General features: G+C 38.2%; 1 protein-coding gene across 3 annotated transcripts in view; it reads left to right on the forward strand.

Moving 5' to 3' along the window:
• MARCHF1 (membrane associated ring-CH-type finger 1) overlaps positions 1-25,470 on the forward strand; it is a 256,852-nt gene that overhangs the window by 194,423 nt on the left and 36,959 nt on the right. For 2 of the 3 annotated variants that reach the window (XM_049833781.1, XM_049833791.1), the window contains 3 exons: positions 10,448-10,498; positions 23,566-23,645; positions 23,923-24,663. In XM_049833781.1, coding sequence (XP_049689738.1) covers positions 10,448-10,498; positions 23,566-23,645; positions 23,923-24,663 — 872 coding nt within the window. The remainder of the gene's footprint in view (positions 1-10,447; positions 10,499-23,565; positions 23,646-23,922; positions 24,664-25,470) is intronic. The other variant, XM_049833800.1, reaches the window with a different exon arrangement.

A 25,470-nucleotide genomic window follows, 5' to 3' on the forward strand; every position in this document is an offset into this window, starting at 1 on the left:
TTTATTTATTTTTGTAATCTTTTCTTCGGTGGTAATTAATAGTATCCCTCTTTGCATTTTTTCATTTAATGCCATTTGTGAATAGTATTCCACCCATCTTGATCATACCAAGGTGTGTCATTAGAGTACAGACTAGCAGCTTGCTGATTTTTAAATTATAGTCTTCCTATGCTTTTTCCCTGTGACTTTTTTAATAAGAAGGTAATGGCAAGTTTCACTTGTCCAATGTCTAACTTTGCAGCTTTTAATTTTTAACTGCGTGGTCAGCTTTGGATAAAGACGAGCATCACTTATATCTTATTAGAAAAGTACTACTAGGAACCATCATTTTGGCAGCTTTTTTTCTTTTTCTTCCCCCCACCTCAGGTATAAACTGAAGAGCAAAGGCAGCTAATTACAGTATATTTTTCATGCAGTGTTATGCTTGATGCTTGGTGTTCACCAAACAGTTACTGAGTCGACAAGGACAGATACTATTTTAGATGTGTATTTTTGCATAATAAGAGTGATTTAGAATACCTAATCATAGAGAACAACCTTGGATTAAACACTTGTGATTTTTCTTAAGGATAAAGTAAGCAAAAGGGTAACTGAATCCTGGTTAGTTCGAAAAAATAATCCTGACTTTGTCAATCAGCTGATGAATTCAATGGATGAAACTAGAGGTGTATGGAAACTTCACATCTACTTAAAAAATGAAACTGGTCATGTGAAATTACGTTTTGTTAAAGTATGTTAACCTAGAGACTGGCAAGGATATTGGCGTCCATAGTTTCGGATGGATAATGTCATTTGGAAACGAGTTGGGTGATATAGCACTGGTTTCTTTTCGTAAAGAAGAGCACCATGAACTTCTCTGCCAGTGGGTGCAATCTGCTGTATTGCCCTAGATCAAGGAGGCAGAAAGATCCACTGGCACCAGGCTGTTGCTTATTGCCCAAATCTATCCTGAGCAACATAAGCATTTAACCTCCTAGTAGAGGTAAGTGGAGAGGTTTATCAAAAATGTGATGTATTGTATTGAACAACGCAAAACACTGGTATCTCTCATTCTTATTCTCACTTGTTTCTATGAATCCCCTCAATTCTGTTTGGTGTTTTAACGATTTGATGCTTAGACATAGAAACCTATCATACTTCAGGGTGTGATAGCATCTTGTCTGCTTCAGATATAGTTTCCAAAGTGCGTTCTATTGCTGAAGCATATGTATGCAATTTGTGATATTTTTGATACACTGGAACTTCATAAAATAGCTTATATTGGAAAATTCCCCTGTGGTAACTTGTTCAAGTGGTCAAACGTTGAGTCATGCATGGCTGGGGCTCGATTGTTGCACTGCATTTTGTTGACTTGGATGAGGCAGTATGTAATCTGCAACAGGAGGATGAGCAAGATGGTTCTTTGATAAGATCAAGATTTGTTCGAGTTCTTTTCTTGCGTGCAATGGGGGAAAGAACGTGATCTCCTTCAGCCTCTGAACTGAATCAAATGGCTCCTCTTGGTCTGCAGGTGCAGAAGGAAGTTAGAGCCCCTTCCAACCCTCAGTTCCTGGTTATCTTAATTGCAGTAGGAGCAAGTTCGCTTTGCTCCTAGAAAGCAGGAGGTACTAATGAGCAGGACCCTTTGACTGCTGTGTATGGCTGCTTTGTTGTAAGACTCTCGCTCACCCTTGTATGCTGATCTTCTGAAATCCCAGCATTTTTTATTTTCAGTTTTGTTCCTTTAACCTCATTCTCATTAGTGTTATGCATTACCAGAAATGATTTTCCAATAAAAGCTTCTGGCTAGCTTCTCATCTCACGATCAGTCAAGGGTAGCTACGTGACACACATTGTCTGTTTACTGGTTTGTGTTGAACTTATTTCCAACTTCATGGTTATTTCATTTGTAGTTTTGGCCAGGATTTCTAGGGACTTTTCACTTTCGCTAAGTATGGTATAACAAATAAAATCAGGCTCTTTACGTGAGCTGTTGAAGGAATTGCAGTTATGTCAGGCGAGTGTTTAGTATGTGCTGTTTTCTGACTGTATTCTGTGCACACCTGTGCTGCATTGCAAGGTTGGTTCGATGCTGGATTTTTTTTAAATGCAATGGTGTGTTTATTCCCTTTTCTAAAACATTTTTGACCTTGTACATCTGTGCAATACAGAGAAAATAACTGATTGTTGTAACATGGAAGTTGCCCGTGTAATTGCAGGTGGAAGCATCACTGTGAAACCCTTATATTGTAACAGCAAGCATGCTATTGAGTCATCTTGGCCTCTGATGGAAGCTGCTCTGAGCCTCATTAAACTGTAATTAGCATTTTCAACTCAAAAGGGTGGTTGATCTGTTTATCATGCTTATTAGCAGCTTATGCGAAAAAAAAACAAACTTCTACACTGAGTCCAGCAAGATGAATGTGGAGTAAGATAGTATAAGATATGAAAGGAAAGGACCCTAGCCCACTAGAGGTACCAGTGCAAGAAGCAGCTATAAGTAACAGTGACACATCCGTGCCACGCAGTTGGTAGCATTGTAGATTTCTGTTCAGAGGAAAAAATGGTGAAGAAGAAAATAACTTCCTAAAGCTTTTAACTCCAAACCTTATTGCAGTGAAAGTACCAATGTGCAGTTTTTATGTGCTGCAGATCTGGCCACAAAGATACCATAGTTGCAAAATAAGTAACAGGGCGTATGACAAGTAAAGCACCTGTACATTAATCTTATGTAAGGTTACCCAAGAGCCCACTAGTAGGGAGGTTCCTTGACGATTGCTATCTACTCTTCTACCCCCATATAAATATGGAAAATATGCAACTTCTAGGTTAATAAAACTAACTTCTTTATGTCACACTGGATTATGTAGTCTGTTTCCACAGGCAGAATGGCATGTTTGAAATGCTTCAGCATCCTCCGAAGGTTTGTTTGTGATAGTCAGCAGGTTTTGCACAGCTGTGCTTTACAATAGAGACCTTCCGTTTGTTTAGATTTACCTTCTCCACAGGCTTTTTGCCTCTAGTGACCTTGCAGGTGATTTGACATGAATGTTGAACTTCTTAGAGAAGTTAAAATTTACTAGAATGGCAAGTTATTTGTTTACAAAGAAGGGACATAAATTTTCTTACATTTTTAAATATGGACTTCACTACTAATAATTTTATATTTGGTGATTTAGTGGTATGATTCATTTATAAGAGGAGTTATATGGCTAACTGTTGAATATTTGAAAGTATGAAAAAATTAGATAAAATATGTAACAGCACAGAAAATAATTCCATGAATAATAAAAGATAACTGTCAATTCCTGATGAAGAGCTTTCTCAGTATTATTTTAGGGCTCAAATCTGCTTTGAGTTCCTTCCAGGACTCAAATTCCCCACATCAAAGCTGGTTAGAAGTTGCCGGTTCCTCTGAAAGTTGTTAGGATGCTATCACCAGCAAGTGATTTCCCCCTGCCCCTCCTTTCCATAGAGAAAAAGCTGTCCAAGTCCCAGCTGGCCAAGAGGCAGGTTTTATGCAGGTTTTATGTCAGTTGCTACATTGTCATTATCTTCTTGGTACAAATAGTCATGAACAAATATGTATATACTTGTATTTGTTTTAATAATTTAGAGCCCCAACATGAGAACGTGTGAAATAGTTTTTGAACAATAGCAGAGTAGCCGCACTGTGGGAGAGACTGTTGTCCAGGCTCTGGCCATGTCCAGTAGCAGCTAACTAGGAAAAGAATGACTGCATTTATATAACTATACATATAAATACATTCATAGGTAGATAAATTTAGATGTTTTATTTATACGTATAGATGTGATGTAGTCTATATGAATAATATAAACCATACATATTGTACTACCTGTATCTTGTTGATATTTTGTTTAGTTTAATTAATAGTTATATGTTGTTATTATTTTAATTAAGGGGTGCATCTACATCACAGTCTTTAGTATTCCTAGCAGACTTTTCATCTGTGAGTTGGCACTTGGAACCCAGATGTTCTTTGGTATTGAAAACATTGTGTTCCACAGTAAAATTATGCATGATGCCCAGTAATTACACAGTGTGTTTATGTCTTAGTTAATTATGGGCATTGGAGTTTTTGTTTATCAGTTACAGCAAATGTTGCCTGTTTGTGTTTTTGTCTTTCCATTTTCATGTTAAGTTATTGAAATAAGTATATCAAGTCCACACATCAATTTTAATGATGTTAATTCCCGCTCTTTAGATTTCCAGTGACTGACATTGCTAGTTGAGATCATCTACATATCTGATAGCTCAGGTTGTGAAGTGAAAGCAGTTTCTGTTCCTATTCAAAATTCCAGAAGTTAAAAAGTGCTGAAAGGAGGCTCCTGTGCAGATGCAGTGAGGGAGTACTAGGTGGAAGGGGACTTCAGGCAAGCAAAACCACATTTGTTTGGCTTGTGTTGTGCTTATATTTATATCCTGGTTTCAGGTGGGATAGAGTTAATTGTCTTCTTAGTAGCTGGTACAGTTCTATTGTATTGGGTTTGTGTGGCAAGGTTTTGGTAGCGGGGGACGGGGGGCGGTTACAGGGGTGGTTTCAGTGAGAAGCTGCTGGAAGCTTCCCCTGTGTCAGACAGAGCCAACGCCAGCCGGCTCTGAGACGGACCTGCTGCTGGCCAAGGCCAAGCCCATCAGCGATAGTGGTAGCGTCTCTGTGAGAACACTTTTAAGAAGAGAAAAAGTTTCATGGCACACAGCAATGGCAGCTGGAGTGAGGAGTGAGAACACGTAAGAGAAACAGCCCTGCAGACACCCAGGTCAGTGAAGAAGGAGGGGAGGAGATGCTCCAGGCGCCGGAGCAGAGATTCCCCTGCAGCCCGTGGTGATGAAGACCCCGGTGAGGCAGGCTGTCCCCCTGCAGCCCAGGGAGGTCCACGGCGGAGCAGATCTCCACCTGCAGCCTGTGGAGGACCCCACGCCGGAGCAGGTGGGTGCCCGAAGGAGGCTGTGACCCCGTGGGAAGCCCACGATGGAGCAGGTTTTCTGGCAGGACCTGTGACCCCATGGGGGCCCACGCTGGAGCAGTCTGTGCCTGAAGGACTGCAGCCCGTGGAAGGGACCCATGCTGGAGAAGTTCCGTGGAGAACCGTCTCCCATGGGAGGGACCCCAGCTGGAGCAGGGGAAGAGTGTGAGGAGGCCTCCCCTGAGGAGGAAGGAGCGGCAGAGACAACATGTGATGAACTGACCGTAACCCCCATTCCCCGTCTCCCTGCGGTGCTGGGGGGGTTAGGTAGAGAATCCGGGAGTGAAGTTGTGCCTGGGAAAAAGGGATGGGTGGAAGGAAGGTGTTCTGAGATTTGGGTTTATTTCTCATTACCCTACTCTGGTTGATTGGCAATAAATTAAGTTAATTTTCCCCAAGTCAAGTCTTTTTTTGCCCATGATGGTAATTGGTGAGTGATCTCTCCTGTCCTTATCTTGACCTACAAGCCCTTTGTTATATTTTCTCTCCCCTGTCCAGCTGAGGGAGGGCGAGGGAAGTGATAGAACGGCTTTGGTGGGCACCTGGCATCCAGCCAGGGTCAACCCACCGCAGCTATGTTTTTGAGTTAGGTGTGAGAAGAATGTTGATAACACACTGATGTTTTCAGTTGTTGCTAAATAGTGTTTAGTCTAAAGGATTTTTCAGCTTCTGATGCCCAACCAGCAAGAAGGCTGGAGGGACACAAGAATTTGGGAGGGGACACAGCCAGGGCAGCTGACCCAAACTGGCCAAAGGGCTATTGCATACCATGAGATGTCATACCCAGTATATAAACTGAGGGTAGTTGGCATGAGCAGAGCGCAGCTCGGGAACTAACTGGGCATCGGTCAGCGAGTGGTGAGCAATTGCATTGTGCATCACTTGTATATTGCAATCCTTCAATTATTACTGTTGTCATTGTATTAGTGTTATCATTATCATTATTATTTTCTTCTTTTCTGTTCTATTAAACCATTTTTATCCTAACCCACAAGTTTTACTTCTTTTCCCAATTTTCTCCCCCATCCCACTGGGTGGCGGGGATAGGGGTGGGGGGGAAGTGAGTGAGCAGCTGGGTGGTGCTTACTTGCTGGCTGGGGTTAAACCACAACAATTTAGGAGACATTTATTTTTGTGATATGTTGTGATATGACTTCTTGAAGAAAATCTGTGTTGCAATCATGTATAGAATTCTAAGCCTGTGGACTGTGCGCAGGTGTGTGAAGCAGCACATTGCACCACTGGGATGCAAAGGTTAGAGCCCGCAGAAAAGAAAACAAAGGCAAAACATATTGTGCAAAGGGTTTTTGAGGGGGTGGGTTGGGTGTATGTGTGTGACAGAAACTGTTGCTTAAGATTCTCCTGTGAGTTGTGATACTGTGATTAGTTCTCGATGGTTTCGTGCTCTCTCCAGAGAGGTGCAGTGCAATCCTTTAGCAAGCTGCCTGGCTCAGCCTGAGTGATGCTAAGAGCCAGAGCACAGCAAGGGGCAGCTAGACGACAGAAACCTGACAAATGGATTAGTTAGTTTAAAATGCGATTTGCTACCCAGCAAGGCTTAAAATCATTAACCGTGTGTATGAATATTTAGTGTGAGTCAGAAAGCAACCAGCTAATCTACCACTTGCCTCTTTAGAATGAGAGCCTGAACTGTTCACAGCAGTGTTTTAGGAATTTGCTATTACTACCCTGTTCCTCTACCCAGCCAGAGTTTTATTCTCTTGCTTTAATAAAAAATCTGTTAGCAATGTAAGGCACATTTGCATGTTGGGAAAAACTGTGCCTTTAAGCATCAGAAAGTTTAATGGGCTTAAATTTAAGCTGGTCACAGCACATAATATCAGTTCAAAAACCCGGTCTCGTGCTGAAATGAAATTTTAGGAGGTAGTTTACTGTCACAAAAAGAGAGATTTTACAATTATTTTCTTTTTAATTATTTTAATTCCTTATTACATACAGAGTTGTTGTCTTGGTATGATGTGGTGGGACAGGTGCATATAACGTTCCTCCCAAAGCAGTTTCACGAACATGTCATAATCTGAAAGTTTGTGGCATTATTTCTCTTTTGTCTTCCTCCCAGAATTTATACTGAGGACTGAATTGCATTTTCAATGATACCCCTGTAAGTGATCTTGGTAAAACTGAATTCTTAGGAAATTTACAAACACAGGCTGATTTTTCTTGATATTCCAGTGGAAAAGTTAAAGGAACTTGTTTCTGCGCAATCACAGTTTTGAAGAGATACCTGATGAGTGTTTGCAGGATGTAACGCAAGCTAGAGGGGTTGACATATTGGTGTGGTACAGGATGTCTAGAAATAAGGAGAGGCATTTCAGTGTGGACTGCATAATACAACATAGAACCCAAAAAGCTCGTACCTGTCATGGCCAGGAGGAGTCTTGGAAGGCGTCGGTTAGCTCTTTTGTTGACTGGAGGAAAAGAAAGTTTGAGAATTTTAGCAAGAGAGCTCTCTAAATATTTTGTTTTCACTTTGCTCAAGGGCCAGAACTCTGTATGTGTAAATTTAGAAAACTATGTCAGAGAGGTCAAGAACCCTTGTTACAGACATTAAATAATTCCTGCTGAGAAGTCTTAATTCTAAAAGGTGAATGCTACTTTCTTTGAAATAATCTGATTGGAAGGACATGATAAGATATTTCCTTGATGCACAAAAATATTTATAGATGTGTGAACATATATTTCTTTGGATATAACCTTTCAAATGTAAATTAATATTGCACGCGTGGAAAAAAGTCTTTTTATTAGTGTTTAGCAAGCTTGTAGGAAAAAAGTTCTTCAATAAAGATAGTTCCTCTTCACTTACAGTAAGAAAAGGAATCATTATTCTTAACAACATAAGTACTTTGTAAACATAAACTATTAAAATAGAAGCACACAGACATCCTTTAAGGACACATTTCAAAAGAAAAGTTTGCCATAACTTTTCTGTTCTGTTCTGTCTTTGTATGAACAGTCATGCAAGTTCAATGTGAACTTGAATGATGAATTCTATCTTCGATTTATGCACGGTTATTTAGTGCAACATTTTGGTTTTTATTTATATGATCTTCAGGATAAATCACCATGAAGTACCCAAACTTGGAAATTATGGTTAAATTTATTTATTTATTTATTTTTCCAAAAGCTGTAGAGCCAGCACTCTTTCTCTCAACTTAGACCATTCAAGTGTATGAGCTAGTACTTTGCAGAGTGTGGATGCTAGGAGTTTTCAGTTAGAGAGTCAGGAGCTTGTTGTAACTAAAGTGAAGGAGATATGTGCCATAGTGAAGAATGGATCATGTAAACAGCCTAGAGAGCTGTAGTCAGGAAACAGATTTTGAAAATGAATCTTGGATGACAGATTGTTAAAAGAAAGGAAGTTAGAATTCCAGAGTTCACTACACTGTCAAAAAACCCAAAATATTTATTTGGTCGAAATGGTGGAGGATAAGGGTTGCATGCTTTTAGGAGGGAGTTTCTCAGCTATGATCCCGTTCATAATTTCTAACTGCAAAAGGGGAATTACTTCAATAGATCCATAACTTCTATTATTTTGAGGTCAAAGCAGAGCTTCTCTCAATGTTGATCCAGAATATCCAAAGTGTATTTTCTATGGATATAAATGAAGACATCCAAAAATGTATGTATTTAATGTTATCTAGAAAGGATAAGCAGTTATTAATTTATTACCAAAGCTACAGTGGGTAATATATCACAGAAGTAATATCTGAATCATGGAATACTTCAGGTCAGAAGGAATCATCTGGTTCACTTCCCTGTTCAAAGCAGGGCCAACCTCAAGGACAAGATATAATAAATGAGTATATAACTTGAATTTAATTCTTCCTAATAAACTCTGACACACAAACCTGAAGGTGGTTAAGTCCTCAGAATTAGCTGGTATGGTAGAATAAAGTGGAGAATGATGTATGGTCAGGGAGTTCAGTGATGGTGTTTTTTAGAGGGCAAGAGTCCTTTGTGCTACTCAGTGCTACGAAGACAAAGTAAAAAGAGAGATAGTTCAGTATATTAATATTTACAGTGCAAAAAATCGATGGTGCTGAGGGTTGGAACAAAAACATAAGCTACCTACAGTCTGAAGTAAGAGAGATATGGTAGGTATACGAAACAAGTAGGTTTGAAACTATTTTTTCGTAAGGATGTGCTTACTGGGGTTGAGACTGAAGCAGCATTTTCATATAAAAATGGCAAAGTGTTTTTTCCTAAATGTTTGCTGACAAATTGTCTGAGGGCTTTTTTTGGTTGTTTTTGCCACTGCAAAACTGTTCTGTGCTACAAATTATCGGGGAAATACTAATTTCTAGACTAGACATGCACATTAATGGAGTAGGAAATTTAACCTTTTTTAACTGGCAGCTTCTGTATTTTTCTGTAGTTCCTTAAATGAAGGATGAGGAGAGGTGGGTCATAGTCAAATTGAAAGCCTTTTGTGAACACGTGTGCATGTGTCTGCCTGCCACAGTGATGCATGCATTGCAAATTAAGCTGCACAGGTAAAAGGACTACTTTGGATTTTGTATTCCTCTTCCCCAAGTAGGTTGTCTAACAAACTTGCACAAATGGTATCTAGTTCAACCCCTTCTAGGTAAAAGTGCATCTCGTTTATATGAATATTTCACCTGAGTGTTTGAGCCTACATTCTCAGTGCTGAGAAAAATATTTCCATGATCTCCTTAAAATACGTGCATTTACCAAGGGGATGAGCACTGTTTCTGAAATACCTTTTAACTTTTCAGTGTAAATGAAGTTGAATCTATTGCTGAGATAGTGTAAATACGGAACAAATTATTGAACCACTGCTTCACTTCCTCCTTTGGAATACCAGAAAGAAAAAAAAGAAGTGCTATAAAAATGTAGCTATTCCAACATATACTTTATTAACAGATTACAGCCTATGGTGTTGGTTTGTGTGTATGTGGTTTTTGCATGAGCAAGAGGGGATGGAGGAGTAGATGTTAAATTGAACTACTTGTATGACTGGTTACAATTTGTTGTTTTGAGAACATCTGGCCAGGAACTCAGCTACTACTGTTCTAATTTTCCTGAAAGGATGAATTCAACTATTTGAGCAGGGATGTGTGTAGTGTAACTAGGTGGATTTCATTTTTTGTCATTAGACATTCCTCTTCATACCAGAGTACCAGTTTTCATGAGAAGCTGTGATGATACAGTAATCTTTCACTCAAAATATTATTAAAAAACCCTGCAAAATAAACCAACAGTAATTAAGTGCTAACATTAATTTCTTCCAGAACTTTTTTCAGCTTTTACTGATGTAATTCACATGAATATTGTAATGGTTTATTTGGTGAGCTGTCTTCCATTGTAGAGTCAGTAGCCAAACTGAAGAAAAATAGAGGAGGAGAAACTGTACTCAAAGTCACAAAAAGAGTACAATTTCTTCTTAGGTAGAATTCAAATGACATAACTTTTTTCATCTTTTAATTTTGTTTTCCAGAATGACAAATCCCCAGGGCGTTCCACAAGTCGATCAAGTAACATTTCAAAGGTATGTGAAATCTCTTTCCTTTGTATAGAATTTAAAGAAAACTAAGTTTCTAAAATACAATACAGTACTCCATTTAACCGTATATGCATATTCTGATGTTTTCATTATAAGTCAGATTTTAAGGTTTTGCTGCCTAACATTATGGTTATCATGTAAAATCCACCTTAAAGTATAAATATACAATTAGTCATTACTGTAACATGCGTAATAATAAGTAAACAACACTTGCAATTTTTTCACCTGCTTTCCACAACTGCTTAATGTCACATTAACACTTTAGCTTAAGATAGAATTACTGCTTGCTGTTTCTCCCCTTGCCCTACACAAATAACAACAGCTGTAATGTGTAAAGCTGTGAATGTTTCATCATTTTGGACTGAATTCTTAATTGCTTTTACAGGGATTTATAGTTCACTGAAGCCATGACTTTATATCTAGATGCTTTTTAGTTTCTAGGAAACAGAGAAGGGAAACTTTAGGAAAAGGCAAAATGTGATTGGTACTGGAGTTCTTTGATTTTAATCCCCTTTTTTCTGTATTTTTGGTTCAGATGTGGCTGAAATCTATGCCAAAAAGCCAGGATATACAGGAGGTAAAAGACAAAAAACTCAATAATTGTTTGAATCCGAGCCTAAACATCTGCCATGTATTATGTTTGTATCAAAAGATTAAATATTTTGCATCCGGTGCAAGCACAGTATCCTTAAACTCCTTCCCCACAGTATTATTGTTTGTGGGGTACACACTGTAAAACTGTTTTCTTCTCAGAGCCATAAAAAAGACCCACCTGTGATTTTTTTAATTGAAGAAACTATTTATATGTTAGGTTCTGCTCTTTTACATGAAGAAGGAAAAAAAAAAATGCAGGGAAAAATGTGTAGAATATATCCAGCCTGCTGTAGGATATGGCTGAATCTCTTACTGACTTGCTGCCTATTTTAAAAAAGTATGTAGTTATATACTTACAAGTTTGATCAGAGTGAATTTTATGTATTACTTTCGCTAAGAGTTTTAAATGCATGCCCATAGTTATAATTACTGTAAATCTGTGTTGATTTGATACTACTTTTTCTGCTATTTTTAAGTCACTTGCGTGGGTTACACTGTGACAAAGCATAAATATATTCACTGGCATGTGAAACGTGGCTGTGACTAACATCTATTTTGAAGTAATTTCTTCAGGAATCAGTTTAAATACTTATTAGAAAGGGGTACACGTACCTTTTTAAGTAGTGTTAAAAAAGCAAGGTTACAGGCATGCGCTTAATCTTTTTCTGATGTATAGCATCATTCATTCTTTCGTATCAATTTTTCTGTGTGAAGCTACCTGCCAGTGAAGCTTTTCAAATGCTGAAAGACATGTGATTGGAAATCCAGTTTCCACTTTGTTGACTGATTCAAAATGCTTTTTTTTTAAAACAGGAGGGTTTATATGTGTGTATACATAGAAAAGCGAGCACCTGACTTTTCAAGTTAATATCACGTGGCACAAAGTAATAGTAACGAGTATTGCACTTTAGAATAAGATTGGAAGCTTCTAGGTGATGTAAACTACATACCAAAGGCAGGAGTTGAGTTCTGTACAGTGTCTTGCCCAGAATATAACTTGCACATGGATCTTGCACACATAAATAAATGTCAATTGACAGAACATTAGAAAGTCTTTATCTTAAAAATATAGAGTAATCAAACCATTGTCTTTTACTGCTTTCATTTGACTGTACGAATCAGCTAAAAAGGGTCAAATAAAGAGTTACATTTTAATAGTTACTGTGTATTGTGTATGCCACCCTTGGTTGTACATGGAGCTCCTGCGCCAGGGCAGAGTGTACGTTCCCTGATTTCACTGGATTTTGTACCCCACCCTATTTGTGAAATGGAATGCAGCAGATTTTGCAAATGCAGCTTCATGTTGCATGATGCTCTTAAGTTGTTTATTCAGAAAGGACACCTGAGGTTTGCAGTGCATGCTTGGGCAATTTTGCATGCTAGGTACATTAACTCTGAATTACATGGTGTTACAGATTAAACTGAATTGTTGAACATTGAGCGTGTCTTCTCTAGACATCATGAGAAGGAATGGCTTTGGTTGGTTTGTTATTTACCAGGTAGTGGTTAGTATATACCTGTTGAATCTATAGATTTTAAAATTAAACAGTCCCGGGGGGAGGGGAGGGGGTGGAGTCAACACTTCAATTTTACCATTCACTTTTGCTGTCCATCGAGAGTCCAGGAATTTAGCATGTTGCAGAGACTTGTCTTATCTTGTATATAAGTTCCTGGTAAGAATTTCAGTGATAAACTATTTTAGGCAAATGAAAGGACAAAACTGAACATAATTTGATACGATTTCAGTACGAAATTATTTGTAAAGTCTACTGTAATACATGTTACTAAGTAAAAACAGTGGCTGGCCAATATGTTTCTGTGCGTGTACTGTTATAAAATGAAGCCAACTGGAACATTTACAAATTATTTTCATTAACTGTGAAATTATGTAGCTTTACCTGTGAAAGTTTTTGTTTGTTTGGGGTTTTTTATGTGTATAATGGAGTATTTCATCAATATGGCAGGAGTAAGGCAAAATCCTGCACTTTCATTGTGTTAACCTGACTGAGCACTGAATCAATTACTGTTTTATCCGTAGGCAAGAGTACATGAACAGTGAAAACTACGTGTAGTAGGGCTATAGCTCCCATTGCCCCTTGTCCCCGTAAGACATCGTGCTTTACCCCTCCTGCCCTTGGCCCTCCTGTGCCACGCCTGGACCATTTTGGTCGGCGGGTAAGAGGGAGAGAGAGCATTTGCTCAAACTAATTTGCTGATCCATCTCTGTGTTCTTTTCCAGCTCATTATGGTGACCTTAAATATCCCATTTGTGGGGTAACTACTGAATTAATTGCAGGGGTTTGGAAGTAATCTCACATCATTTTGTACTCTCACTCTTCTGTACTCTGCCCAATTCTGTCTGCCTGTTTCCTGGTACTCCTGACTGACAGTCAGCTGTGGCTGTCTTCAGTGAATATCCACCTGGGACATTCGTTCCTTCACTTCAGCCTGTACATCAATAAAACTGCCCTGGAACTCCAAGAGCAACTGCTTCAGTTGGTTTTCCAAGCAGAGATAATTAGGAAAATGTATCAGTGTCTGATTTCTGCTGCACTTCTGGTAATAACCGATATTTTTCCTGTAGAATCAATAAACAAGTCTTCTTGCCTTCTGCCCTGCTAGCATTGGGAATAATAGATCATATTTGGGACTGATCTGTATTTCATATTATCTCATAGTGACAAAGTGGAGCCCTAGTTACTAACTAAGGCTTTCAAAACCTATCTACTCTAATCATATAAATAAAAACATAGAAGTACTGGAAATGTGAGTTATGAACTAGCTTTGCTGGTTTTAGATTATTAATTTTTTTTTAACCCCTAGAATTTCTCTCCCACCCATTTCCCATGGTGCTGGTAGTAGAGGCAACTTTATTATTTTTTTGTAAGATATAGTCTTGTGCAGTGTTCTGGATTTCAGAATTAGAATGATCTTATCTGGGTGCGTTTAAAATCTAGTAAATTAAAAATTTGTTTGTTAAGTATTTGCCACTGCTTAGTTCTGTGCACTGTATATTTTTCTGGTAAACTCGTTATATGTTCCTAAATATGTGTATAATTTAAGAGGAAAGCTAGTCTGAGAAGGTTCTTGTGGATTCATTTCTTTCTGTTGTGGTTAACCAGTGGAACAAATCTTGTGTTTGAATTACAGTCTGTAGAGGTTGTGCTTATATGTGTTTCTGAGGCTGTCTGCTTATGTTAAAATGCTTTCTGGAAGAAATGTTTCTAACACATTGTAATTATCTTTCTGCATGTTAATTATGATTCAAGAGTTCCTTAGAGAAGGATGCTCTCTCAGCAGTAAGATTTGAAAGTCTCTGACAGGAACTTTGGGCTTATTTTTCAGTGCAGAGAAACTCAGGCTTGGAGCAAATTGCCTGATTTTTGTTTTGGCTCAATTGCTTCTCAAAAGCCTGGAGCAGGTGTTAGAACACTTTTTATTTGCAAGTCTCTGAAGCACCCGTCTAATAAAACTCCACTGAGTTACATCAGGAAGAAGTGAAGTGATCGTTTCGGAGTATTCTATGTGATAGTACTCATTGGTCTAATTTAGAATAAGAAAAACAACAGAGAAAGGAAAGAAGGAAAGAATTGATTTTACTATATGTTTATGCAATTTCTCTACTGATTTCTTATGTCAGGATGGGCTCCTCTTTCTCAGTAAGATACAAATGAAAACCAAAAGGCACCAGCATGTCAAAGTAGTGCCCACTAAAGTTTTAGATCAAAAACTTATTGTTGCCAATTTATTGATTGTTGATTTGAGCTACTCGGTTTGTGATTTTGAAATACATTTCACAGAGTATCAATTTATGTAATATGTAATATAATATTTTATCCTTTTGAATTATAAATCTCCATCTAACCTCTTCCATTAAAATGGAATGTTCTTTCACATAGGCTTTGATATTCTCTAATTTTTCATCCTCTGTCAGTATGAGGTGAATGTATGAAGAGTCCTGTATCACAGTGTGGGTGATTTATACAACTTGAAGCAGAACTCACTATTGCACACTATTAATTTCATTTTTTTTAATGGGTAAACCATACCACCATGTCTTTGCAGTGATACCAACAGAGAATACATAATATTTTCTGTCTGAATTATTGTAAGCAAAAATGAGAGGTTTTATGGTGAAAAAAACATAAAGGAACTTAAATGTTCCTTTTAAAGAAGTTTCATCTCATGGACTGAAAGGGGATTGCAGCATCTCCAAGGTACCTGTTACATGACTGAATCAAAGACCGACTTTGTGACACCTTGCATTTTTCTACAGGGGACTGCCCTGCTACAAGTTGATCCACATTTGTTATTCGTAGTGTTATTTACCAATTTCACACTAATCATAAATGACAATTCTCTTCCAGATTGGTGGGTTGGGTTTTTTTCAAGGAACCACGTAGCTCCATCCGTTCCAAGTATAGCTTCTAGATTACTGTAGTGGGCAACTGAGGGAAAACTTAGAGCTTTCAAAAAGGAAATGAACCAAGAAAAAAAATAAGTTCTTGCTCTTGTAAAGTATGAAATGTCAGCCTTCAAAAGTGCCATTACAGTGAATAACACCATGTATACAAAACCGGCATTAAAATATGAGTGTAAATGTTATGTTAGTCATCTAAATGATTCTTCTTGCTCATAAACAGAATCATTAATATCAAAGGTGAAGACTGACCTGACTCTTAACTCTCATCTACTGTAAAAAACAACAGCACAAAGTAAGCAAGTTAGTGAAAAGTATTTTGTTCATCAAAACATAAAGCAGAGAATGGCAAAAAGCTAGAACTAGATACAGTGGCATAATAACTGTTGCTGTACTTTCTTTTCCTTCTTACATGTAACTGTTTGATTTCTTTGTCTAGAGAATACTTTGTGGCTTGTCCATACAATTTATTTACGGTAAGCATAACAAAAGGCATGACTGTAGAATTTACCTAAGTCTACCTGAAATTTGAACTTCTGAATAAAATTGCATTAAACGCATCTCAGTTCCAGGGGACAACCATCAGAAAAGAATACATTTTCAATTTATTCTTGGATACACTTGACCTGTTTTAAACTCATGTTCTAATGAGAGGGAATACATACAAAAATACAATTGTATTCATACAGTAATATATAAAATTATACAGGATCTGTTTTATTAAATCAGAATTCTTACCAGCGGTGTATTCTGAGTATGCTTAAATGTGCCACATTGACACATCCAGACAAAATTGTGTATGTGCTTGAAATGTGTTAAGTACCACAACTTTACGTGTTTTTATACAAGCTTACTTTGTGTATAATGCCCATATATAATTTCCATTTCTGCAAAGACATTGTGTTACCACAGATTTCAGTCCTATCCTATGATATGCAATACCATATGAGAGAAGTAAATTTGATTTGTTTTCAGTAGACATGATATGCAAGTTATTACATATGCTTATTGTTTAGTTTTCAACAAAAATTATGGTCTATAACATAGCTGCTCCATATGTACTCCTGGAAATTTTTATATGGCATTTATTTTTTCACCATGGCACTCAGAAGCACATTTCAGGTCTTCGTCCTAAAAAGAATTCCATTAAGCAAACTGTATTTCTACAGTGATACAAAATTACTTTTTTCTGCAGTCTGAGGTTTATTGCACTTCAAAAAAAAAAAAATAAAAACAATGTCTCCTGTTTTTCATAACGGTGCATTGTCAGGGTTTCACTATCTCTTGGCTTAGTCATTTCAATATTCTTTCTACAGCTCTTTTGCTCTGGCGCATTTAGGTTTCTCTCTTCCTTAGGGCTGGAATAAATAGATATCAAATACACACCAGAGCAGAGTTGTTCACATATAATAATGATATCCTCACAGATGGGAATTTATCCAGTCGGTCTCCTGCATAGCCCATCAGACCAAACAAAGAATATGGTGAGTGTGTGCACTCACATATGTATGCAACTTGAGGGAGAATGGCAGGAATGTCATATGATTGAAAGCTGTTTGGTATATAGAAATATTCTGAGGCTTTAAGTCTTGCAGATAGAGGGATATGTGGAAAGACATTCCCTCTTTGGAAGAGATAGTCTAAATGATGTTCTCCGAATACTGATACTGACAACCTTTAGAACTAAAGTACTACAAAATCCAGTAACAAAGAAGATGCGTGTTTGTGCTTCACCTTTCCTACAGGCTAAATTTGCATTTAGCTCCTTCCAGACAGTCAAAAGCTGCTGGTCTCAGGGCTCTGGACCTTTTGTATAGAGACCAGCCCATCCTTTGTTTCAATTGCCCACATCAGTGTATTTTTTCATAAGAACTACAAAACATTTTTCTTAAGAAAGTGATAATGCCTAGAAAGGTGCATTCTTGAAGAGAATCATGAATCAAAAATATTGCATTGCTGCAGTACAAAGACTTTTGCAAATTATAATCCATCTGATAATTCAAAGCCTAGCTAGCAGTGCTTCTATGTCTATAGAAAACGTGGATTTTTGAGTAGAACATCTACCTTTAAAATAAAAATTAATATAGATTGGTAAGACAACAGAAAATAAATTAAGAAGCTTATTGCATCTACAAGTCAATGTTGTAATTGCTTTTGCTCATTTCATTTTTTAAATAGTAGGATAGATTTGCCACTTGCAATTTTGCTTTTACTTTGATGGAAAGTGAACCTGCTGCAGAGATTTAGATTTCAAACTATTTTATAACAGGATCATACTGACTTTCAAAGGTGCTGAATGGTATTGTTCAGCAGAATCATAAAGTTATTTCCTCTTCTTCCTTACTTGTCCCTTTATTCCTTCTCTTCAGAGGCAGGTGGAAGGAGGGGAAGGAGGACAGGAGAGAAAGAAAAGGTTTGGGGAAGAAATGTGCAAGGAATAATTTAAAAAAAAAAAATCTGTGAAAGAAAATTTAACAGAAATTGAGTTACCAATTAATTTAACGGTTGTTTTAAAGCCATCAATCAGAGTATAACAACTTTGAAATCTGAGCACAAAGCAGGAACTCCATCATAAAGAACCAAGAAAAGAAAAAAACCAAACCAAAACCAAGAAACCCCCCCCCCCCCCCTCCCTCAAACCCATGTGCATAAGTTTCAGATGCCATCAAGACACACTTTGTAAGATACACCTGGCTTGGGTAATTTCCACCATGTTTTTGATCTTTTTAGATCTGAGGAATTATCCAAATAAAAGTGTATAAAGATGGATGGTTTCCACAAAAAGTCACATTGTTTACAAAGTAGAAATTTTCAGGTGAAAATACACAGGCTGGATCTCCTGCTGAGCTTATTGCCATGCAGACTGCTCTAATCTTCTAAGGTATCCATTCCCTAGTGTGCCATTATTTTAACAGGATAGAGTTTCAGCTTTTTAAGTGTATTGGCTGGTGGGATCTGGAGGATTCTGTGATGTATCACTGCTATAAAGCATACTTAGTAGGAGAATAAAAGTGTTAGTCGTATTTGCTGTCTGCCCTGTCATCCCTCAATTTTCTGCAACCTTCTACTTAAGCATTGTTGTAAGCTGAGCAGCTTTGGGAAATGCCTCTGGTCTTCCTTATTCAGAACAGAGGCATTAGAGGATTCACTAGCCTTTCTGGTGATATCTGTGAGGCCGTTTTATATCAGCTGTCCATTACATCTGGTTTGTTATTTTAAAGCTTAACTCCATTCCTATATGAATGCTTTGCACTTGTGGAATGTGTTTTCACTCAGCTTTTCTGTTAGGTCAAAGCAGAGCCCTTCTCTCCTCTTAAGAGCAGCACAACTTGACTCATGTTCTTGGACTAGTTTCAACATGCAGTGTTAAATAATAGATCATCAGTGAGGACTCTCATTTTTTGTTGTTATCTGGAAAATTCTATCAGATCCTGAACACCAAAGTAAAGGCAATTATGATTTGAAATTCTTATTTATTTCATCGGTTGAACTTCATTCTGTCCCCCATTTCTGTCTTTGCTGCAGTCTTTTAACACGGACTGTGTGATATTGACGTCCCCTTGTGTCAGATAAATGATTATCATCTCACTTGTCCTGAAGACTCCTTATTTACCAGTATTCTGTTTGAAAAGCATACTGCCAAATCCTGTTGAAAATACAAAAAATAATGACAGATAAGTGCCCTGTCATGTCTGTTAATTGAATTGCATATCCTTGACAAGAAAGTTCATCTAAACTGGCCAAGACAGCAGAAGGTGGTGACTGGGGGATCTCTCTCTACTAACAATGTTTTTGAAATGCCAAATCTAATCAGCTGGAGTTGGCATTATCCTTCAAACATCTTCCTTGTGTTGATGGCATAGAGAAATGAGCTGCCTTGCTTATTGTCAGACAACTTTATTTTGAATTACCACATTTAATTATGCTGCTGCTATAATTTGCTATGATAAAATTAGTACAGTGCTTGTTTAGTTTTCCCATTCCAGTGAGCTGTACAATATAACTGTCTGAAGTAGACATTTGTTCAAGGAATATTATTTTTTAAAAAAATTCATTATTCTGCCTGCCAAGTGGAATTGGAGTCCGCAGCATCAATCTGATCCCTCTATTCAATACGTACAGTATCTCAAAATATTCAATGTGCTAAATAGCAATATAGCAATGGGATAGCAATTATAGCAGTAATTGTGTGCTTGAGACTGTTTCCAACATCTGTTGCATATACATTCCCATAAGAGCTGGACTGATATGATGTGAGAAGAATATATTCAAATGATCATGTTTTGGTTTGTCAGATATGCCTTTAAAATAAACTCAATGCACTTGAAAGATCTTTTTGCTAAAACTAGCAGTAAATATTATAAAAAATAAAAGAAAGCTTATATTATGAGCAGGGATGATGGACTTGTTCAATGCTGTGTTTTGTGGCAGCACAGTATTGCAGAGACTCCGAGTAGCACCAACAACAAATGTGGAACTTGTGCAGGGCAGCGCTTGGTTGGGTTCATCAGCCTGCTCTGCCACTCAGAGGAAGCAAAATGCTGTACTGATACAACTATATCCCTTCTAGGTTCTAACCTGGAACTTCTATATGGCTGGATGCTGTGCTCTGTAAATACACCAACTGACTAAATGCTACTTTAGCGGTCTTTACTGTGAGGCTGGATTTAAAAGAACATACTTTTTAAAAAAGGAGTTTGGGATGCATAGCTTGTAGAGGAGATGGCTAAGAGGGAATATTACCGAAAGAAATGAGGTAAGCCCAGAGGCGGTGTTGGCAGCAGCAAACCGATGCAATTTATGCTGTCAGAACATGGGTAGGGTGAAAAAGCAAAGGAGTTTGGAGGTAAAGGTCTGGAATAAGCTTCCAGCTGAGTTGGAATTTACAAGGTTTTAAAAACAGCATGACTAGAAGTGAATGATTATATTCCTGACATGTGGTAGCAGGGACAGAACTGACATTAACATGTCTTTCCACTCCTATTTAATTTACAGAGGTATGACTGTAATTATTTACAAAATAAGGCCCTCCAGTACCTATGAGGTCCATAACTAATCATCAGATAATGAATATCAGAAACACTAACTTTCTTCATTTTAGAAATCACTCCATCAGTTCATTTTCATTTCCGCAACATTGGACACTTAAGATTCAGCTGGACAGGGTGCTGAGCTATCTTATCGAGACTGTACTTTTGCCCAGAAAGGTTGGACCAGACGATCCTTGAGGCCTCTTCCAACCTGGTATTTTATGATTCTATGATTTACCATTAAAAGCTATTTCAAAGTAGATAAAACCCAAAATCTGTATTTAAAAGTTGTTAGAAACTTATTGAATGAGACTTGCTGACAGGTAAGAATCTGAATTATCTTGTGCATAACTTGGCATGTTGGAATTTTCTTGCTTTTTTTCAAAGACTTAAGTGGTGCACAGGCTTTTTGCCTGCCCAGATATCAGGTTTGCTCCAATAGAGATTAGACAAACAAGCAAGAAGTGTTTGTTGGTTTTTTTTTTTTAAGAATTTTATGTAAATTATTTTAGAAGGAAATAAACCTTCCTATGAGTTATGTGCAACTAAACATAACATCATTATGCCGGTGCAGGGGAACTAGAAAGTAAATTTGACTGAGCAGGGCTGAAACAGTCCAGACCTCTACAGCTGAGAGTCAAATGTAAGATTTAAGCAATCAAACTGGTAATGCAATTCTTATCTTAAAATAATCAGGTTTCCACCTGTCTCCAGTCCCAAATAATAAGTGTAAAAGCTTTTCAAGGAATTTGTTTTCATTTTTGGCTTGGTTCCTGCCCTCTTGAGAACTGTCTAGCTGACTTCCTGCTTTAATAGCTGCTGAAAGTTTCTGGAACTTGTGCAGACCTACTGTAAGCTTACTGGGTCAGTTTAGCCATTCTCCTTATCCCTTTGAAGAGTAATGCTTGTGGCAAGGTGATATAAAACTTGCATTTACGGCATGGGGGTGACCTGACCCCCGCTTAAGGTCAAGCCAAATCCCTGTAGTACGCAGATCCTGAAAGAAGCAATGGTAACAGTCCTGCAGTTGTGAAGGGAAAAAAGAAATGGAAGCTAGTCACGAGGGACAATTTCAGAAGTCCATGCTCGACTCTAGGGCTGGACTTACTTCAGCAGTCCACCTGGGGTTTAGTCTGGAGGGATGTTTTTTCACACAGCAGCAGAACGTAGCCCAACAACGTGGCTCTGGTGCTGATGTCCACATCTTTCCTCATTAAGTAGCTTAAGGTATGCCTAATTGCTTAAAACTAATCGCAGAGGTTGAGGTGGAAAAAGATTATATACCGAACTGTACATATGCCGTCTGTTTCTAATATGTATGTAAGAACAATTCATATTCCTTCACAGTACGTGTAATTGAAATGTTGCTTTTGTAGAAAAAGAGAGATGAAATACAATTTCTCTCACTGATACTTGTCCTTTTTTCCAGCATTAGACTGTATGTAGACACACTAAAGTTCCTCCTCTGCCTGGTGGACCCAGCCGTTGAAAAACCATTTGAACATAAGCGTTGTGCCCAAATGCTTTATCAATTTAATTTCTCATGTTGGCTTAGTTTTCATACCTCTGAGTTTCATTTTGTGGAACTAGTAGTAAAGAATTAGTAATACTTTTGCTGTTGCGGTATTACACGAGAGGTTAAAAGGGTTCCTTGTATTCCTAAAGCTAGAAGATTATTTTCTTGCAAAAGCACTGTTCTTAAGTCTCGGCTGGTATCCCGTTAAAAGCAAAAATGCACATAGTGGTGACCGACGTTTCCAAAAGATCTATGCATGAAATATAATGGATATTAAGAACCTTAGATAAAAGTGAAGTGTCAGCAGGTACTTGCTGTATTTATTTATTTTTGCTTGTACTATTAATTTTCAAACTGACACCACAAAAATGTCTGTGAAAGGTGAGCTAGAAATAATTTTAATTATGGACTCTACGTGTGACTGAATTTGATTTGCTAGTACAAAAACTTGGGATGACAGCCTTTATATCTTTGTGTTATTTGTACTTTGTATTCTTGCTTAATAGTCATTCTTCCCTTGCATCTGGTGCTCTTAGGCTTATCGTATTTTGTCTCCATTTGGTAGTAGTGCTCACAATGGGGTAGGGCTGCATACTAAAAGCTAATGCCCTTATCAGCTAGAGGAAGGTCATAGCCTTAAGAATGATTTGTATTGAACCCTCCTCCCGCAGCTCCCACAGTACTGTACCTCGTGAGTGATCCTGAAGAATCACAAAGCCTTGGATTTTAAATTTGCATTCCATACAGCTATGCTGCCAGTAGACTGTGAGGCAGATTGAAATGGTTTGCTGTTAACACCATCAAAATATGTTTTCAGTGGAAGTATTGAGCAACTGAGTCTGCAATTTGTAGCAACAACCTTATGAGCAAAATGTCACATACTAAACATGTTTTATATCTCTCCTGCTGTTTGAGAATGTGATCAGCTCTGTAGAGATGCAGCCTGCACTTTGGTCTTCTCAGGTTCATCAGTTTAACATTTTTCAGCTCTTCTACAAGATCTGATTGCCTTGAAAACCTTTTAAAACATACTCTAATTTTCTCGCTGTTCTGTCAGTCTACTCAGCATAGGTTAACTTTGTGCTCTTTATCACTAGCGTAATGTAAACGCACTTCACTCCATTTTGAAAGGAATCATCATGGATGTTTGAATGCATGAAATAAAACCAACATCTTTTCCCATCGGACATTTGCAGTAGCAGTAGATCAAAACCAAAATGAAAATTAAAGTGTTAAAAGGTGCTTCCTCAAACAGTGACAAAAAGTAGTCATGAGCGAATGAGAGCTGAAATACTTCAGTCATATTTAGTTCCACAAATAGGTTTTGCTTTTGGTCAGGCTTCCTGTATTTTGTGAGCTTGCATATGCTCAACAGTGCGCTATGAACAGCAGCAACAGTTACTTTAATTTTGTAATCATGTGGCAGCGCAGTAAAATATCTGCAATGTATTTCATGGACAAAGATTCCAAACTGTCTAACTTATTTCAACAGGCAAGCAGTCCTACAACAGGAACAGCTCCCAGGAGTCAGTCACGGCTGTCTGTCTGCCCTTCCACTCAGGACATTTGTAGGTACGTGCTGAGAAAAATATACCATAATCTGGCTGATGCTTGTTGTATTTATTAAATAATATGTAGCTCTTGCTTATGCTTAACACTATTCATAATTTACATAGACTTCAGTTTTCTTTTGATCTCTCTTTGTTTTGGTTCTGTTTTTGCTTTTCAGTCTCATGTTTTTCTATTAAAATTCATGTTCTCATTTTCATCCTTTTTTTTTTTGTGATTTCTCTCTTTCCACCCACCCTTACCATTTCCATACCTTTCCTTTGCTTACTGCTTTGTCTAGATCTACTACTTTGCATGATTTATCAGAAGATGAGCTTGAACATGCAACCCCTGTCATGGTGCTGGCCCCTTCTAATAGGGAGTCTGGTAAGAAACAAGTAAAACGAAGGTTTAGGCGGAAAAGAGAGCCTGGAGACTATGGTGAGCATACAGAAAAGCAAGGAAAGGGGAAAGACTGTAAATTGCATCCTAAGCCTGCGAGATCCAGCTGGAATGCATCTGATTCATCATCATCTTCAGATGAGAGTCAGTGGGCTCAGGCTAGGAGGAGAGCAAGAGAAAAGGCCAGAATGCCCAGGAGAGGGAGAAGGAACAATAGATCGTGCAGTAACCAGGATGAGTCCTCTAACAATAATGCTGTTGAACTTGTCACCTTGGGGACAGTGGGGAAAAAGAACCAAGAGGTATCTGACCCTGAAAATCCTGCTTTAAATCACCGCCGAAGAAGGGTTCCAAGGCTTAAGGAATCACAGTCTTCAGCGTCATCTCAGGAAGCAAGGATTTCCTCAAGAAAATGTGGGAAAAGTAAAGGGAAAAACTACTACAGAGATCAGCGGCCTATGTCTTTCCCTAGACACGACAAAGTTTCGAAGGACTCCTTTGCAGAGGCAGGCTCTGGCAGTGATACTCTGGCAGTCCCAGATAACGGAGGACCTGCTGGGGCAGGGTCTGGTGTCACTGATGCTGTTCAGAAGCCTCCAGTGTTGTATGATGACTGGTCTGATGATTTAGAAGTATGCAGGTTAGTCCCTAATAAGAAAGATTTAATGTTCTTAAGAGGAATTTCCCACCACCATGGGCTGAGTGCCCTTCTCTTGACTGCTTTCTGTCACTGTTTCTCCGTAATAAACTGCTAGGCTGGCCATAAGAAATAACAAAAAACCTTTTCTACAGACAAGTTAGTGTATCTCAATCTGAAGACATACTTCTCTTATTTAAAAACAGTAATCCTACAAGGAAACAAAATGTTTTGCTTTGCTCCATTTTTCTTCATGAAACACTGTGTCCTCTGGCAGAGTATTACTGTGTTTTAAATTTCCAGCCAGAGGCAGAGAATGAGGCAGAGTGCCAGATAGCTCAATACAATGGGATATGGAGTTTTTACTCCCTAGGTGATCAGTTCAAATCCAGCTTTGGTCCCTCTTTGTCATTTTTCATTGACTTACATGAAATAAATTTATGGTCTTGATTCAGTGTCCTCTAGAGCTGCCATTAGCACAGCAATCTGACGGACGGTGCCTGCAAAACACCCTCTCCAGTCAGGTGTAAATTGTACGGGACTTTGCACTGCTGAACAACTGTACACTGTCAGCGTGTAGGAGCTGTTAGTTTGGTACTCATCACGAGGATCGGAACAATGCAAAGGATGATTGGGCAGCATAAGCGTTAAAGTAAGCTTTGGGAAAGAAAAAGCAACACCACCAGTTCTCTCTAGTTCTGAAGTTCAGGCTTCTGACAGTCTGATACCCTTGGTGTAGAGCACGCAATCAGAAGATGAGCATTTTCCCTTGGAAGTGAGAGCAAGCTGGCCACTTCTGAGCTGAAATCC

The sequence above is a fragment of the Accipiter gentilis genome, chromosome 3, assembly GCF_929443795.1.
Source record: "Accipiter gentilis chromosome 3, bAccGen1.1, whole genome shotgun sequence".
NCBI lineage: Eukaryota > Metazoa > Chordata > Aves > Accipitriformes > Accipitridae > Astur > Astur gentilis.